Genomic DNA, 17841 nt, shown 5'->3' with positions numbered 1-17841 from the left:
AACATAGAAAGGCAAATATCTGAAGAATATTTCAGCACTCCCCACTTCTCTTTGTTCATATTAAAATTATGGCCCAATTCTACAATTTATAAAGACACAAACCCCAAGGTACTGCCTCACAGGACTATATCCATGGGCCCAATATTCTGAAATATACTCTGAATATTTTTGCATGCATATTTGACAAAATTGTGTCTAAAGTTTCTAATCAGTATCAGGCTTGTGTTCCTTTTGTACAATGAATTTTAGCATTTTATAATCTTCAGATGCTTGTTTATTTGGAGAGGAGTTTGCACGGTCTCTTGAGTTTCTTGTCTGCATGGAACTCCAATTATTTGTACTTAAGGACAGCCCTTTGTTAAAATCCCAATAAAGTATTAACAACAGGTTTGCTCACAACCTCAAGAAATTTATCCAGTTAGAGACCAATAATATTTTGCAATTTCCTAACAACATTTATTGGACAGTTTGAACATAATTTATAACCATTAACAGACTAAGCTTCACAACATCCCTGAGAGGTAGGTAAGTAGGATGAATGGAGAAATTAAGATACAGAAAGGTGGAAGCAACTTGTCTAAGGTCACAGAGCAAGTCAGAGGCAAAGCAGGAATAAAAGAACATATGCCCTGACTCCCAAACCGGTGTCTACCATATAGCACAGCGGTTTTCAAACTGGGGACAGACCCCTCTAAGGAGGCGCAAGATGGATCCTGGGTGGGTGCCATGAGTGGAATCTGGGTGGGAATGGGGGGCAATACCCCCCAAACTTATGATGATGGATCCATCTCCCCCTGCTGGGTGAGGGGCACAGGCTAAGAGCAGGGTCAGGTGGTGGTGGGGATCCCGGTGCCTTACACCGGCAGCCCTGAGCAGGTGTCAGGTGTGGGGGACCCTTAGGAGGGGAGCAAAGGCAGGGGGAGCCTGCGGCGGGCCCGGGACTGCTGGAGGAGTGGGGAACAGAGTTGGTCCAGCTCCATGATCTGCACTTTGTGTGGCTGCTTCCGTCTCCAACCCGAACGCTGCTCCCAGAATCCGCCACCCGCCTCCAACAGCAGCAGCAGTCCCCCACCACTGCCACTCTGCCGCTATCTGCGTCCGTGCTGCTGCCAGAGGATAATCCCGACAATGAGATGCGATTCCCCGCTGCTGCCATTTTCTCTGGCGGGTCACATCGGGCTCCAGAACTGTGGGGAGCTGCTGCTACCCCTTACCTCCACCCAAATTAAGCAGTCAAATGCCACCTATGATATGTAGGCCTTGTTTGTTTGTTTTTTGAAAGTGGGGGGGACATCGGGAGGGGGGTTCAATTGTTACACAAAAGTTCATGGGGGGGTGCCATTTTAAAAGTTTGAAAACCACTGATATAGCATATATTATGTGCACAGTGGATTCCAGGTCACTGCACAATTTAAGAGTCTAGATCAATTATTTGGAGGAAATTCTATGGCCTGCCTTATACAGGTTTGACTAGATGATCACAGTGGTCTCTTCTGGCCTTGGAATCTATGAAATCCAGGATTTGCAATAGAAATAACAGATCTCAGTGGCATTACACCAGGATTAAATTGGTCCACTAACGCCATACTAATTTTTTGCTCTCTCCTCTTCTTTCTTTTGTAGCATGAACAACAGCGCACATTCTAACGGCTAGAAGAGTGCCGTCCTTTTGAATGCCTCCATTACTTTGTCTAGACCAGGAAAACCAGTGCCCGTCTTAGAGCAGCCACCCCCAGCAACAGTGTTTATGAGACAGCTGCAGAAAAGGCTGGAACATTGTGACTACCATGCCACTCTAGCAGCGTAGCGCGGTGGCCGGCAGTTGTGGAACTCCAGGTGCTAACTTCACCAGCGCAGGTGCACCCGATGTCACTCCTCTAGCCTGGAAGAGGCCACTTGAGAAGGAGCAAAGCGAAACTCAACCGTTTAGTGCCAAGTTCCCTGTTGCACCGGAGGTGGTGGAGCGACGGAGACCCGGCTAGGGCCTGCCTGGCACCCACTATCCGTCCGCCCCTTCTGAGAGTAGTTCGCAGCGGGCTGGTTCTGCTGCTAACACCCCACCGGGGGCCCCTCACCCCACGTCGGCTGCCAGGCAAAGGGGGCGGGGCCTCAGGCTCGGCGACGTGGGGCCGGCGCCTCCTTCTTCTGCCCGGTGTTTGTTTGTACAGCGCCTAGCGCCACGAGGCCAGAGTTCGATGCTAGTGGCGCCACCAGCCCCTGGCCACGCCGTGAGCTGCGCGGTGACCAGCCGCCCCGTTACAGGCGGCCCGGCCCGAGAAAAGCCTCTCCCCGCCCTCCACCCCAATGAGCCCTTTGACTCCGCCCTACCCCCACTCACCATGGTCCCGTCGTGCCAGCCCAGGAGCCGTCTGTGCACCAGCCGCCGCGTAAACCCGACAGCAACAGGCAGCGCAGCGCAGCGCAGCGCAACGCCTCCTCCCCCGGCCAAGCCGCGTCCTGGCAACCGAAGCCCCGCCCCCACCCACCCGCGCGGTCAAGTGAACGACCCGGAAGTGCCTCGGGGTTGGCCGTAAAAAAGCGGAAGTGCGGCGCGCGCAGGGGAGAGGGGTGGGTTCAGTGGCTCAGCGGTGACTGGTGGGAGCGGGGACCCCACCAGCAGCTGTCTCCGGCCGGGGGGTGGGTGACGGTGACGTAGACGTATGTGAAAGCGGCGGCGGCGGCCCGGTGAGTGCGTCACGCTGTGCGTGTGGCGGGCCCGCCTGCATTATCCGAGCGGCCCCTGCGCGGGGCTTGTTTTTAACCCGCCCCCGCCAGCCGCTCGGGCGGCGGTTGGGGGCGGGACCACAGTACCCGTGGTTTCCTGGCTACGGGGCTGGGCCCGGGACACACGGCGGCTGTGCGCCGGGGCAGGCGGGACGGGCTCGGGCGGCGCTGTTGGGTTACAGGCGGCAGAACCGGCTCCGGCAGGGGAGGGACCGGCCGCTCCGGACCCTGAGCGCTGAGGCGGCCCGAAGCGCCCGGCCCGGGGCTCGGCCTGTGTCCCCTGCGCGGCTGCTGCCGGGAGGGGGAACTTGGGCGACGGCCGAACGCCGTGTCCCCCTCCCCGGGCGGCTCGGACGGGGGCTCGGCTGGTGGCAGTCCTGACTCTTCTTTCGCCTGGGACGTTTTCATTTTGTAGACGTGGTCGTTCCCTCTCCCGCGCAGCTCCGTCGGCCGAAGGACAGAACCATGGGTAAGTGTGTGTTCCTCCGCGAGTCGTGCGGCGCTTCGCGTGGTGCCCGGGCGAGCGCAGTACAGAGCCCGTGGGGCGGTGGTGCTGAGACACGGTTTCCTTTGCCGTTGGATCCCGAGTTCAGCTCAAGCCAGGTCGGTAACAACTGGCGGTTATGACACTCTGCGAGCCGTTTGGTGGCCTGAGGTGACGGCCTTCATCTGGTTCCTAGCAGATGGGTCCCGTCTGACATTCACTTGGCTGCTTTGTTTTCATGACAGTCGGGTGATGAATTCAGGATTTAGACCCCACTTCTTCAGACGCCGAGAAAACTAGACTTTTCTGCTGGCCTAGATCAGTTTGCAGGCAAAGCACCCAAATCTGCAAAAACTAGGACATTCGCAATGAAGGATTCTCACTCTGTTCGTACTTCACACTGTAGTAGTGGTGAGCACTGCAAAACATCCATGGTCTGTTCTTCGGTGGTAAGAAGTCAATCTCTTTTGCACCTTAATGGACATGGTTTGCTGGGAATGCTTTAAATCCCTAAAATCCCTAAAGATTTTATTCTCTGAAGATACTTTTTTTCCCTACTCCCAACTTTCTCAGTGTTGGTTCAGGCAGGCATAATGTGTTAATTCAGGTGGGAGGCAACAAAGGCATTAATAACCAGGGAGAGATTAGTATTGGAGAGGAAGAACACTGCAGATCTGTGTTTTACTAACTGTCTGAGGCAAAGGATACCAGTTCCATTATTGCAAATACTGTTTTATATTAGCAAGTAATCAATTTTCCACCAAAGGATTTCTTGACTGACTTGAAACAAACTGAATTTTAAAAAGCTTTTCTCTCTCCTCCGTTAACTAGTTGAGCTCTTAAATTATTTCTGTGTTTACGTATCTGACACGTGGTAATTTCCTGCAATATCTTTGGGAGATCTTACTGTATTAAATGTCTGTATCGTGAGATAGGGATTGTATGTAATTCCATGGAGGAGGGTGACCACAGCTCCTCCAGGAAAAACAGGGTGTGTATGATTAGGCAAATTCACTCAAGTTGTAACATCGCCAGGGAGGTACCACCACCTGGAGAGGCTCGCTTATACTGGTTAAAACTGGATTCTCCAGAGACGAACAGATGAAGAAAGGTCCAATGGATAAGTAGCCTGAGTTTAAACTCACTCAGTGCCTTCTTTCTGATCCAGCAAATGGACAGGACCTTCTGACCAAGGGAGGCCTGGGACGCTTGAAAGAACTTTGGCCAACTGAGGCCCCATAAGACAGATGACTGAGTTAGTAAGCTTTTAGCATGCATTCAGGAACTCTTACTGGTTTTTTTTCCTGTAATGCTTTCATCCCAGGAATAAATGTGTGGTAACTTTTAAGTGCTGATAATTATGCTGTTCATAAGTCTTCTGAGAGAAAGCAAAGCACAGATGCTGGCCTGCTTAGGCAGGTCTGGCTTGCTGGGAATATCATGGTGTAGGCAGGGAACTGTGCAGCCTAGGAAAAGCTTGGTCGGAGGGGAAAGAACCACAGGTTTTCGCCCTACCGAGATATTGGCTGGAAATCTAAAAGTGGGTGTCCTTGGTAAACCATGGAGGGGGAATACAGGTGCAGTTCCTTTGAAGTGTGACAACATAAATTGGGTCATGATTAAAAGAGCAAGCATCAGTCTTTGGTGTTCTGGAGCATCTTTCACCAATTTAGAATCATACAAGTTTAGAAATGGAAAATACCATTGCAGATCAAGCATTCCATGTCCCTGCAATGAGGTAGTAATTGAAGTTCTTATTTTCTCAACTTGAAGTGTGACTCAGTGACAATTTTACAACCAGTTTTGGGTTGTATACAACGTAATAAAATTCAGCATGAACAGAATTTTTTAGTAAAGTGTCTGTATATATTTAGATCTTTTTTATTAAACATGGCCCTGAAGTGTTGGAAACCCAAACATGCAAGCCCTGGCAGATAGGAGTGCAGGAGATCCAGAAAATGAAGCTGACTAGAACAGGAAGTGACTAGTTCATTTCTTTTTCCACGTTTTTCCCCACCGTGGACAATAAAGTAAAACAAAAGTAAATTATTTTTAATTGTCCAAGATTTACAACTAAGTTTTATTACTAGACACATGGTTAAAGAAAAACTTAGGAATGTGTTGTATTGACAGTATCCCTTTAAAATTGTTGTGAAGTATAAAGAACTAGAGCAGTGTAATGTTTTTCAACAGTGAAGGAGTGAAATCCTGTTGGATTTGAAGTCAAGGTTCAGTGGCTAATGTAGTGAGTTCATATAGATTTCCTGCAAAGTGGCCGTTGTTGACATTTTTATCTGTATAGTCTTGTGTGTCCAAGGAGCACATAAATATTAATAAAACTTAAAAAAAATAAAAATAAAAAAGTCCTGATCCAATAGATGGCTGAGTTTTGTGTTTCTGATCTTACTAATTCAGGCACACACTTATTTGAGTATGTGCACTCTTTCCCTTTTGAGTCCTAATTGAATCAGTGCCCCAACACTGTGCTGCTTTTGTTGCCATTCTCTTTGAATTTTTGCAATGCCCATGGCGTAATACAATAAGAAACACTATCTTCCCATTGTCTCCAAATTAGCCAACTATGCCTCATCACCCATCCGTGGACCTGGAGATGGCATGGAAACTGAGCAGGCATCTAAAACCTTGGAAGTAATTGTTGGATCCCACACTACAAACCGTCATGCGCATCACAGTCCACACAAGAAAGCTGTCCCTTCCCTGAGTCCTGGAGTTCTTCAACTAGGGAAAATACACAATGATAAGTCAGTGGAGATTGAAGCTGTTCGAATACTGGTTCCCAAAGCTGCTATAACTCATGTAGTTCCTACTAAAAATGCTAAGGTGGCTAAATCCCTGGGACACCATAAAGGAGAGGACTTCAGTCAGTCAGATGGAGTCATAGAACCCAAGAAAGAGCTGTTGGAGCTAAAAAATGCAGTAGAAAAGCTCAAGAATTCAGAAAGGAGATTGTTACAGGATAAAGAAGGTCTTTCCAACCAGCTACGTATACAGACAGAGGTAAGACATTGAGGAGTGTTTTTGTGACAATAGATTCATAGTTTTATTTTGTTTGGGGGTTTTTTAAGGCCTGAGGAGACCGGCATGATAGTATAGTCTGACCTTCTGCATAAGACAGGCCAAAGAAGATTGCCCAATAATCTCTGCATCAAGCCCATAACTTCTGTTTGAGCAATAGAGTATATCTTGATCATAGAAGGATATTCAGTCTAGATTTAAAGACTTCAAATGATGGAGAATTCACAACTTCCCTAGGTAAATTGTTCCATTGGCTAGTCACCCTCACTTAAAAATATCCATCTTTTTTCTGCATTTGTCTAGCTTTAGCTTCCCACAGTTGGTTCTCACTATAAACTACTACACTGTGTTTCTGCTGTCCTATGACAACAGAAACATTATTTTAAAAATGTAATCACAGAGGGAGTCCTTTTGATATCATTAACAAAGAAGCATGCAAATATAAAAAAATTGGTCTGTTGCACTGTATATAGTACTCTTGTAGATAGCAATACCATAAACTCTGTTACAAAAATAATTTTTCCTACTGAACATAGGAATTGCTATACAGCAAATACCAGTGCTCTACCTAGTCTAGTATCCTTTCTCAGACAATGGCCTAATGCATCTATGAAATATTTCAGAGGAAGGTGGAAGAAACCCCATAGTGGACAACTATCAAATAAATCACCCATAGGGCAAGTTTCTTCATAATCCCTTTCAGTTAGTGGTTGGGTCATGCCCTGACACAGAAGAGTGGATATCCTATCTAATATAAACTGCAGATGTCCATCTAAATGGTCCTTCTATAAATTGGTTGGTTCATGATTTGCACAACTGTCTGTCCTTGTGTGTCTATTGAAAATTAAGCCTGCCTGTTTCCCTTTGTTCACTTCTCAGTGTAGTAAATGAATATGCTTATTTTTTCAGACATCAGCTATACAGATTTAGTTAAGCAACAACAGTTATAGCAACTATTTGCATGTCTTGAACACTTCAGTAATCATGAGGCTTAAAACACGTGGCCTTCAAATTCCCAAAAGGACATGTATTTGGCCTGGTTGTGGTTCTTGAAGGGTCCTGTAACTACTTCCTTACAAAAGCCTGATTTACCTGACTGGGTAATCAATCTGACTCTTTTGTTAGCTAATTATATGCCTCTAAGAACATGCTGTGATTTGAAATATAACTCTTTTATGCTACCTGTTCTATCCTTGCCCTATTGTAGGTGAATCGGGAGCTGAAGAAGTTACTTATTGCTTCTGTTGGGGATGACCTGCAATATCACTTTGAACGAATGGCTCGTGAAAAAAATCAGTTGATCCTAGAAAACGAGGCCCTAGGCCGGAATATGTCTCAGCTGTCTGAACAGTTAGAGCGGATGTCTATACAGTGTGACGTGTGGCGAAGCAAATTTCTAGCAAGCAGGTATGGTTTTACAGTGGTCTGTGTCACTACTGTCTTAGGGTTCCTTTGGTAAAGAAGTATAATGAAAAGACCCTTTTGAAATACATACGTTCAAGGGAATAATTCCAACACCTATACGCTAAACTCCAATCCATACTCTAAACTGAAAATCTACCATGAGATCTGCAAAACTTGCACCACCACAGCACTGCTTTCTTATGTTTCCAGCCACTGTCTGTACAGTTTTGAATAATTATTCAAAATTACTCACCCCTCTATATACTTGTGTATCTTCAGTGTCTTTACCTAAAATTGTAATACCACAAGCTTCCAGCTGTGCAGATGACAAGCTGAAAAGTAAAGGAGTTCTTGCTGTTAGTAAAGCAGAGTTTCAACTTGACTAAGGCTTTATATGAAGACAACATTTATTAGCACAGAAAAGGATAAAAAAGCTAGTTTGCTGAGCATATGAGCGTGATGCAAGGCATCTTTTATCTGTTAAGATTTTGGTTATGGCTCATTGCTAGAGAGGGTTGGGGGATTTTTTTACACTGGGCTGAAGTGCCAGTGAAGGAGAGGCTAAGTGCTGTCTATTTTGGAGATTTTAATTAAAAGGTGTTCCTTTCTAATGTTTGTCAAAATCCCAGATGTTCAGGAAAATACATAAGCTGTCAGCCAAGAGCAGGTCTGTTGAATAAAATTTTCACAAATAGGAATTAGACTTAAGGATAGAGCAGACAGAGGATTTGTGGCATATCAGGTGTGACTAATTTAAAGGCTGTACAAATACAATGTTCTAGGATTTATATTTAATCTGTTATTGAATGCAGAATATATTTGACTAAACACAATTTGGCTACGTTTAACAAAACATATTCAACAGAGATTAAGGGGATCAGCAATGGAATATAGAACCTTATACCTGAGGTTGCCAGTTTGAATACAGCCCAGGTCATTAGTAATTGAAAAGTGCTCTATAAATTCAAGTGTTTAGGAGCTATGTACCATGAGTCCAGTTAGTCAGATAAGCACTATCCACAGTTGGTACCTTTGTTGGCAGCCCCAACAGTGAGTCCAAAGATTGGATATGAAATATCCCCTCTCTCCTACAGAGACTCTGTAAGATGAGTTGAAGTACGTTGGCGGGGCAGAAGCTAATTCCCATGCTGTTCGTGATTTGTGGATACACCTCTCAGTCTGGTAATGTCCACCTCTCCCTCATCATTCCAGGTCACACAAAGTAAATCACATTAAGCTATGTCACTGTGTAAATACTAATTAAGTGCAGAGATAGCAACATGTATTCATGCACATGGCCATAATGGTAGAAAAAAGTCCACTTTAAAATAACCTGTTAAAAAGAACTGCCATCTGCAAGTGCAAAATGAATAAACCAACTCAGATTACATGCCCATAAACTCACAGTACATGCCCCAAAATAAACTACTGGATTGCAAATGTGTTTCCTCTCCCTTCATATAATATTAAATGATGAAAGAGCTGATTCCTCTCCCATCGAACATGAACTTGAGACTCAGATCAAGATCTACTACTACAATTACTAGAATTTGCAATTCTGATGACCAGTTTAATAACTTTCTTCTCACATTTTAATGTGATTGCAGGATTTGACAGGCCACAGCTCTTAAAGTGAGTGCCATGTTATGGCAACCCAGAAAATGTAATGGCAGCATTGTATGTGATTTGATGACAGGGCCATATGGTATGATGGAGAAGACTGACTTTGTTTGGTTTTAGCATTTGTTTTATAAGTACGTGAATTTTCTGATTCAGCCAGTGATGAAAAATGTGAGGTTTTTGAATATGAAGTTATCTGTCCCAATTTCTTTTTATGTTCCCAAAACTACAAAATGGTAATTCTCTAGCCTGATTTATTGTGTGTCTGTGAGCGATGGTTGGATAAGTGTTTTGCATTTTCTGAAAACTGGAAGTTGAATTCTCTTGGGTTCTATTTCAACTCCTCCTGTGTGACCTTTAATAAATCTCTTAACCTTGCATTTCAGTAATAGATAAATTGATCATATTATCCCTTCTCTAGTTCCTAGGAATGTTGAGGCTTGGTTTGTAAAATATTCTGATGGAAAAGGTATTAAAATAGAGGCTTCTCATTAATATTGAAACGGGTATATGGTTCCTGCACTGGCTTTTAAAATATTTAATATATTAGTGACTGTCTCTCAAATACGGGTTTAATCAATCAGGTTTCACCATTCCTCCTAATAACTTGGGCTCTTCCGCATTATTGTTGGGGTGCCTGTGTCATGGGGCTGAGTCACGCTTGTGGGAGCATCCCTTGACAAAGAATGGGTATGTGCTAAGTTGTCGGTGATACGCTGCCCTTTCGGCTGATGAGTCTTCTGGTTTGTGTCCTTTTTTGAAGGAAGCCATGAGGTGATATTTTGAGAGAGATATGCATTTGCATGTTGTATCTCCTCTGTAAAACTTTAAAGGAAAATCTCCAGTGGAATCAGCTGTCTGACTGATTAGAGACAGCCTCTTTCCTCTAAATTGGTAGTTGGCAGTGACCAGGAGCAGTTGGGATCTGATAGCTATTAGTTCCTTTCTAAGAGATCTATGTCCAGATCTTATAACCACATCTTTTAGTCTCTGCAGAAAGGCGAATGAATAAATGAGCAAGAGCCTGAGTGCACTTCCCATCCCCCTTGACTTATTTCTTACAGATGACTTCCATAGGCCATGCTTGAGGTGTATTGGTGGGGCAGCGTACGCCATTACTGCTCCTTGTTTTACCTGCTCTTTAGAAAAAGGATTTTATACTCCAGGGTTGTTATTTAGGATATTTGTCAACATTAACTGGTCCCAAAACATTTTTAAAATTTTTAATACAATAGGAAGTCTCTATTTTTAATCAAACACCACATACTGGGTGTTTTGAGATTTGCAGAGTTTAAACAATCAGCTACAAATCTACATGTTCTGTATTAGAGACATGTAAGAGGCCTGAGGTTTGTGCCAGAATAACGAGCCAGTGCATGTTGTTTTTAGTTTGTAACACAAGAATCCCTCTTCCTGGATTGGATTTATTCAGATTGCTGTGTTGCAAATTCTGATCAAATAAAGTCTCAGCTTGCTGAAATGTCCTTTTCAGGCAACAATCAAAAACTAGTGAATTTAAGCAACAATTAAAGGTCCAAAAACTTCCTTTTTAACCTAGCCTTTAGGAGCACTCAAGGAAGTCTTTTCCACAGTGCCTTCCATAGCTCCCTCTCCTAAAGAAAAGCCACCTTGCAGACTAATGGGGGACATAGATATTTTCTGTTTTATTATCATAATGCCACTATATAAATTGATGATATGCCTACACCTTGAATAGTGGGTTACTATTTGAGCTGGTCACTCCAGCTCAAAAAAAAAAAAAAAAGAATTAGAAAAATTGCAGAGAAGGGCAATGAAAATGATTAGGGGGATGGAACACCTTCTATACAACGAGATGAAAAAGATTGGGACTGTTCAGTTTAGAAAGGAGATGACTAAGGCAGATATGATAGAGGTCTATAAAATCATGAATGATGTGGAGAAAGTGAATAAGGAAGTGTTATTTACCCCTTCATCTAGCACAAGAACCAGGGGTCACCTGATGAAATTAATAAGTAGCAGGCTTAAAACAAACAAAAGCGAGTACTTCTTCACACAACACAGGCAACCTGTGGAATTTTTCTATGGGATGTTGTGAAGGACAAAAGTATAAATGTGTTTTTAAAAAAAATAGATAATGGGGAATAGTTCCATCAATGGCTATTAGTCAGTATGGTCAGGGATGCAAGTCCACAGGCCGTGTGTCCCTCAACCACTGGAAGAATCCTGCGCTGGCCCATCAGATAGGATATATTGGGATAGATGGACCATTGGTCTGACCCAGTATGGCCATTCTTCATCTCCTCTTCCTGATTAAGCCTTGGTAAGACTACAATTGCATTTCTTGATTCCTACAGTTGAGAGTAGAGGGAAGGAAGCAACTGTGCCTTACTGACCTGCTGATAGTCCTTTCTTTCTGATACTTGTGGTGGTTTGATCCTTACTATCTTGCTCATATCATCTAATGTGCCATGAAGCTTCCCCTTTGAGCTCCAAAGGACCTTCTCAACCTCATTACAAGACATTTCCTATTGCTCAGTTTAAAAAAAAAAAAAAAAAAAAAAACACCAGGCCAACACCAGTTTTAATTAAGAGCTCTTAACCGTTGAAATAATGTTTGATCTGCCAAAATTATGTCTGCAGCAGCACCAAAAGTGAAAACTAACACTTTAAACAGGGAATTTAGAAATCAAAGTAGCTGATTTATTGGGAATTTCCTCTCTTGCAGAGTCATGGCTGATGAGCTAACCAACACCAGAGCAATTCTTCAGCGCCAAACCAGGGATGCACAAAGTGCAATTCAGGATCTATTAAGTGAACGTGACCAGTTCCGTCAAGAAATGATTGATACACAAAAGTATGATTACTCTTTACAGTCTTTTCACCTTTTATAATGGTTTTATTTTTCTTCCCTGAATGCTATGTGCATTTTTTTTATTATTGTGGCCTCAGTTTAGGTCATCTGGTGTAGAATCAACACTATTCTTAGTAAATAAGCATTTGCAAAACCCATCATTGTAACTGCAATGCATGGACCCCCTTGTTAGCAGTCTCCCAGCAGAAAGGCTGAGGATTGAAGGAGCCATATCAGTTGAACTTCACTCTTCACCCTAAGCGAGGGTTGATATACATCCGCACAGCATGTGTGGAACCTCACTCTTCTTGACTCAGTCCACCACTGGTCACCAAATTCTCTTATGATGGGCTCCTTAGACCTTGTATTTTATTACCATGCTAGAGTGGCTGGTGAATGGTCATACATTCTCATCTTGTTTAAATATTTAATTCTTCTTTGTAGATTTCCTTAGTCTGTCTGACTTGGATTGTAAATTTCTTGGGACAAGATGGCCTCGGTTTGCACATCACCATGCACAGTGATTGCACTGTTTAAATAATTTACTTGTTAATGTAACAATTCAATTTTCCTTGAACAGATTGTTAGAAGAGCTGCTGGTTTCTCTACAGTGGGGGAGGCAGCAGACCTATTATCCTAATGCTCAACCCCACACTACAGCAGAGCTAGCAGCAGTGAACCATAAGCTGGCTAAAGCAGTGAGCTCCCACCTTCTTGGAAATGTTGGCACTAATGCTCCAAAAAAGACTTCTCCATCAACAGAGTTCTGCAACACTCCTGCTGAGAAAATGGCTGAAATGGTAACCTCTTTACTATAGCACACAGTTTGTGCCCCTATTAGCGCTACATGGGTGCAGCTTTCAGTTCCTTTCCTGGAAAGGCAAACTGTCTGGTGCACGAGAACTAATCGAGTGAGAGTTAAGTGCAGGGGTAATGGAGTTTTTCAGTACATCTAATCTAAAAGACTATTCCCCATAACAAATCTTTAAAACAGGAAGAATTGTCCCTTCTCCACACTTTCCCCAGGCTACCAGCAGGCAGCCTACTACCCCCCTTCTATAGCACCCCTTATTGTAGAATCTAATCTCTGTACCACTAATTTAGATCTGCATGGTGATCATCCATAGAGGACTTTATTCTTTGTCTTCCTCATGTTCCAGGAAACTGCAGTAGAAGTTTTTTCTCCCTCCTCCTCTCTTGACTTTGGCTATACGGGGAAAAAAATCTAATATAGTCTGGGGTTGAGGCTGTATCTCTGCCAGTTATGATTTTGGGGCACAGCTAAGAACTGGGAATTTTGTTTCAAAATAAGTGGTTTTATATTAAGGGAAGGAGATCATTAGAACAGTAACACTGAAACAAGGACCTAATTGAGCAGTCAGTAAAGCAGAGTTTTAATGAAGAAATAAATAAGTGAATTCACCAGCAACAGTGTCTGCTGGGCTGGAATAATAAGTAGGCAACCTTAGGCTATGGCTGCACTACAGATTAAGTCAACAAAGTATGTCACTTGGGTGTGAATTAGCCACTCACACACACTCACCACATAACATAACTTACAATGATTTCACCACCAATATGGACAATGGACAGCGCTACATTGGTGAGAGCTGCTACTGCTGCTTGCAGGAACTGGAGTAATTAAGCAGACAGGAGAGCTCAGTGCATCTGCACTGCTGTAAGCTGTCTAGTGTAGCCATAGCCTTAAATGGAAAAGTACTGATTTCCCTTCCAGTCTAGCTGCTGCACTCCAGAAGCAATTGGGACAGCATTTAAGTTTAGGGTAGAGAACTGACCAGGGAGCTCTCTTAAAACTCTCAATTCAATTTAGGAACCAGGGGGGGAGAGAGGAAAAGATGAGGAAGAGAAGCTAGGTGGGGCAGATAGGCAAACTCCATACCATTTTCAAAGTAGGCCCCTCCCGATCAAGAAAAAATCCAGTTAAATAGAAGTGGAAGGAAAATTAGGGAAGATAAACATTTTCTCCACTACTTTTTCTCCTACTGTTTGGTCGTCATTGTACTATGAACTGTTGCTGTAGGAAGAGGATCCCTGGCATAAAATTGCCAAAAAACTATTTTAAAATAAACAAGCTATCCTCTAATAGAATTGAGGAGTGCCGTAGTTGGCTATCAGTACACTTCTCAAGCAGTCGAAGGCACAAAGCACTGTGTGCTAAGAGCCAAGCACTGCACACAGTTGTCATATGGCTGGACTCTAGTATGTTGGCAAATGTCTTTGATTAGAGGTTCTGAAAAATTACCTCTGAACTAATCGTCCCTTTTTGGAATTTTTTTTAAAGAACTACAATTAAATTCATGGCCTTAGTTCTGATGAAGGGATTCCAAATTTGTAAATCTATATGATACTCACTGCAATATGAAGTAATTCAATGTTAAGAATTACGGTTCAAGGTAACAACTGATCACGGTGTGTGGATTGATAAATGTTACCATTACCTCAACACAGCCACCAGCTGCAGTATGTAAACTGAAGTCAGGGTTAAAGTATCTTGGATTAAATAACATCCATTTCGTGTCTGATACTAAAATTCTCTTTTAGGTGCTAAGAGTTTTGGATCCAGTTATCTGTACTGAAGCATCATCAGAAGTTCCCTTTTCTGAGCCTTCCCCACCCTCCTTCCTTTCCACAAAGAAGAACATTGGTCGATTTCATCCATACACCAGATATGAAAACATAACTTTCAACTGCTGCAATCGCTGCCAGGGAGAACTGATAGCCCTTTAAAAATCATTGTACTGAAAACAAAATAAAGCCAGGGTGTCTGTTGATATACTACTTTTTCCCTATCAATGACATTACTTTAGTCATTCATTCTGATTTCCCTCTTTGCTATTACTTTCATCGAGGATGGTTTTGTTATACGAGAAACTATGTATTTTATACATCTTTTATCTCTCATGTTTAGGGACCCTTTACAATAATCTGATGGGATTGTGGCTTTTATAGGGCTGGAATGCAGGTAAGACTGTTTGCTCCTGTCTACAAAGGCAAGACCAATATGTTATGACAATACAATTTATAGAGTAAATAGCCCCTTAAATGTGTAGGATGCATAATTATATTATAAAATCTTAATAGATTTCTGCTCACAGGAAGACAAAAGCATGAAATTATTTAGAAACAGAGCCCAGCAATGCCTCTATTTGAAGCCTCTGAATAGTACTTTCTTTAAAAGGGAGTACAGATAAATGCTAAACAGAGAGTTATTGTTCAAGTATTTTCATTTAAAACAGCAATGGAATGCACAATCAGTTTTATGCTGTTTAAATTTTCTCTATAGTATTACATCACTCAATTTGCTGTGGTGCTATGACTGGATTATTTTATTCTAATGTTATAGGAGCAGGTGCAATTATTATGGGTCTTTACACATTCAGAAGGGGGGGTGGGGTGGGGTCACTGATCAGAATTCTTACCTTGATGGAAAGAGGCAGAGAAGCCTCTTGAAGAAACTTGAATGAAATTGAATGATTGAGTTGGTGCTGAATGGATTCTGGAAGCTAGTATGCATGGTGAATTATTTCTGTATGTATAAGCTTGAAACAAATGGATAGAAGTGTTAACTCCTAGAACCTCGCTGATGCTCAGCAAAGATTGATATACCTCTTTTAGGTCATAGTTTTAAAAAGTGAAAATCCTGTTTTTAAAGCCAAGTTATTACACACAAAAATCTTTCACAGGTATTATACCCCTGGAGGTGCTGCATGATCAAATACTAAGTGTGCATAGGCAGTGGCAGCATATACTATAACCTAATAAAGCCAGATGAGTAAAAATAATAAGACAAGTTCAAAGTATGTACTAGGAATCAATCTGCCAAATACAACCCAAGAAGATGGTTTGCTCTCTGCTTGCTTATTTGCAAGTTAGATAGGATGAGTCTTCCAGCATATATTAAGGAAGCTTATGAGCTATTTTTTTAAAAACACAAATCCAATATTCAAATCAAAACCATGCTGGTATCTTGCAGCACTCAAGTATCCTGCCACCCCCCCCCCTAGGGACACTGTACATAGCCTTGGTATGTAATTAAGGCAAAGGTCTCTAAAACAGTCACTAACAGTTTTGTTTAGTAAATGTAGTACTACATACAAGGTATAAAAAGCATATGTTTTTTGACTGCTACTCTTGGCTGTGCTTTAGCTATGCAATGACAATTTTACAATAAACATTCTCTATCTACTTTTATCATGAATGAGGGTTTGATTTTCTACACGTGTGACTGTCTGATTCCACACATTCTTTGCAGAGTATAAGAAATGCAAGATTGAATCTCTTGGAGTTAAAGCTAGCTGATGGGCATCATCTTTTGTGTCCTGCTGTACTTCATAAGGACAAATTCCCTTGCAGGCTGGGAAAACACTAATCAAACAGATATTAAATTGATGGATTTGTCACTGCATTAGGGGGGAATAAATGAAGGTTGGTCACCTGTAAGCAGTGTTCAAGATGACCTCTGCACATGCACCCTTTTGTGATGTACCAGTGGCGCAGCTTGGAACAGCAGAACAGTATAGTTCCTGTGCCCATTGAAATGCTTGTGTCCTGTTCCTTCCCCCCTCCCCACGAAAGGAGCTATGGAATGCAATCTGCCTCAGTTCCTTCTACCACCTCCTCAGGTTCAAGTCTAACTAGGACTCTGAAAAAGGGGAAGGAGGGCAGGGACTGTGAATGGGCAGAGGTCATCTCAATTACCTTGATGAAAGTAGAACATGCTCTAGTTCTGTCCCTATGGCACTTTTCACCATCATTAAACAAAAAAGTTAGACTCCTTAATTCTTCTCCTACCACTTAAACAATTTTAAAGCTACATGAGTCAGTTACTTTGAAGCCTCCCATTTTAAGCAGAAAGAGGATGCCTGATTTTTTTCCCCCCCCCAATGGAATAAACAACTCCCAGTAAGTCTTAACTATTATAGCAAATTAAATTGTGTACTAGGAACTTTTCCTGTATTGTTGAAACATTTAAAGGTCTCAACAAGTACTTGCTTTTTTTAAAATTTAATTAGTTTGACACTGATAGGACCTGGTTAACACAGGTCTTTTCTCAACACAGCTGTCTTAAATCTACTCTACTGCCTAGCCACACCTGCAACAGTGCATTTTGGGAAATCTAGATATTATCCCACAATGCCTCAGTAAGAGCACCTAATTGCACTCTAGGCAGTTGAAAGGAAGGCAGACCAGTGAAACAAGTTACAAAGGTATAGTTAATGTGGGGGAGGACCCCTCTCCCAAACAGGACAGCTGGGACTAGTTACAGAAGAGACCCATTTTCCCTGTAGGCAAGGTTTGAAACACTGTTAGTAAGAGTTAATTATGTTGGGTATGGATACACACCATGTTTAAGAATTTAATTTATTAACTGGCTGACTTTAAATAGGGTAGCATAGACCAGGCTGAAGCCTGCAAAGCCAATATCACTTGCATGCTTGTGCAGGCAAAGCATCCTTGCAAAACTCAAATTAACAAGCCCTGACATAGAATGATCTCCCCTGCCCTTTACAAGGATGGGTGGCAAGGGAAGAACTTGTCCTTACTGACAAAGTAAAAGACAATTTGGAAGGGTTCATTAAGAAGACTGCAAAAATTAAACATCTCACTGATATAGTCAGCCCAGAAATGGAAGAATGGAATAGAGTAAACCTGTGAGATAATGTCACTATGTCCATTGCTGTCTCGTCAAAGATAAATACAGGTTACACTGCCCTCTGGA

At 42.6% G+C, this 17841-nt stretch overlaps 2 protein-coding genes across 2 annotated transcripts in view; one reads left to right on the top strand and one right to left on the bottom strand.

Moving 5' to 3' along the window:
* NME7 (NME/NM23 family member 7) overlaps nt 1-2445 on the bottom strand; it is a 131637-nt gene extending 129192 nt beyond the window's left edge. Inside the window, exon 1 of the mRNA XM_067546118.1 lies at nt 2339-2445. Within this exon, the coding sequence (XP_067402219.1) occupies nt 2339-2341 (3 nt within the window). The 5' untranslated portion in view covers nt 2342-2445. The remainder of the gene's footprint in view (nt 1-2338) is intronic.
* Nucleotides 2446-2573: 128 nt separating this feature from the next.
* BLZF1 (basic leucine zipper nuclear factor 1) lies at nt 2574-15868 on the top strand. Its single transcript, XM_067546116.1, has 7 exons — nt 2574-2685; nt 3140-3193; nt 5784-6226; nt 7452-7651; nt 11976-12104; nt 12682-12901; nt 14664-15868. Exons 2-7 carry the CDS (start codon nt 3190-3192, stop codon nt 14847-14849), a joined length of 1182 nt encoding a protein of 393 aa, XP_067402217.1. The 5' UTR covers nt 2574-2685; nt 3140-3189; the 3' UTR covers nt 14850-15868.
* The last annotated feature ends 1973 nt before the right edge of the window (nt 15869-17841 follow it).

The sequence above is a fragment of the Emydura macquarii genome, unplaced genomic scaffold, assembly GCF_026122565.2.
Source record: "Emydura macquarii macquarii isolate MOO-44397 ecotype Brisbane River unplaced genomic scaffold, CSIRO-AGI_Emac_v2 contig_1119, whole genome shotgun sequence".
NCBI lineage: Eukaryota > Metazoa > Chordata > Testudines > Chelidae > Emydura > Emydura macquarii.
Note: the sequence above shows the minus strand (reverse complement) of the source record. Positions and strands in the feature narration are given on the sequence as shown.

What these genes read in the sequence shown, in the direction of transcription:
- BLZF1 (XM_067546116.1), top strand. An exon ending in AGCAAATTTCTAGCAAGCAG is followed by an intron (nt 7,652 to 11,975) that starts GTATGGTTTTAC and finishes CCTCTCTTGCAG; the next exon opens with AGTCATGGCTGATGAGCTAA. An exon ending in CTGAGAAAATGGCTGAAATG is followed by an intron (nt 12,902 to 14,663) that starts GTAACCTCTTTA and finishes ATTCTCTTTTAG; the next exon opens with GTGCTAAGAGTTTTGGATCC.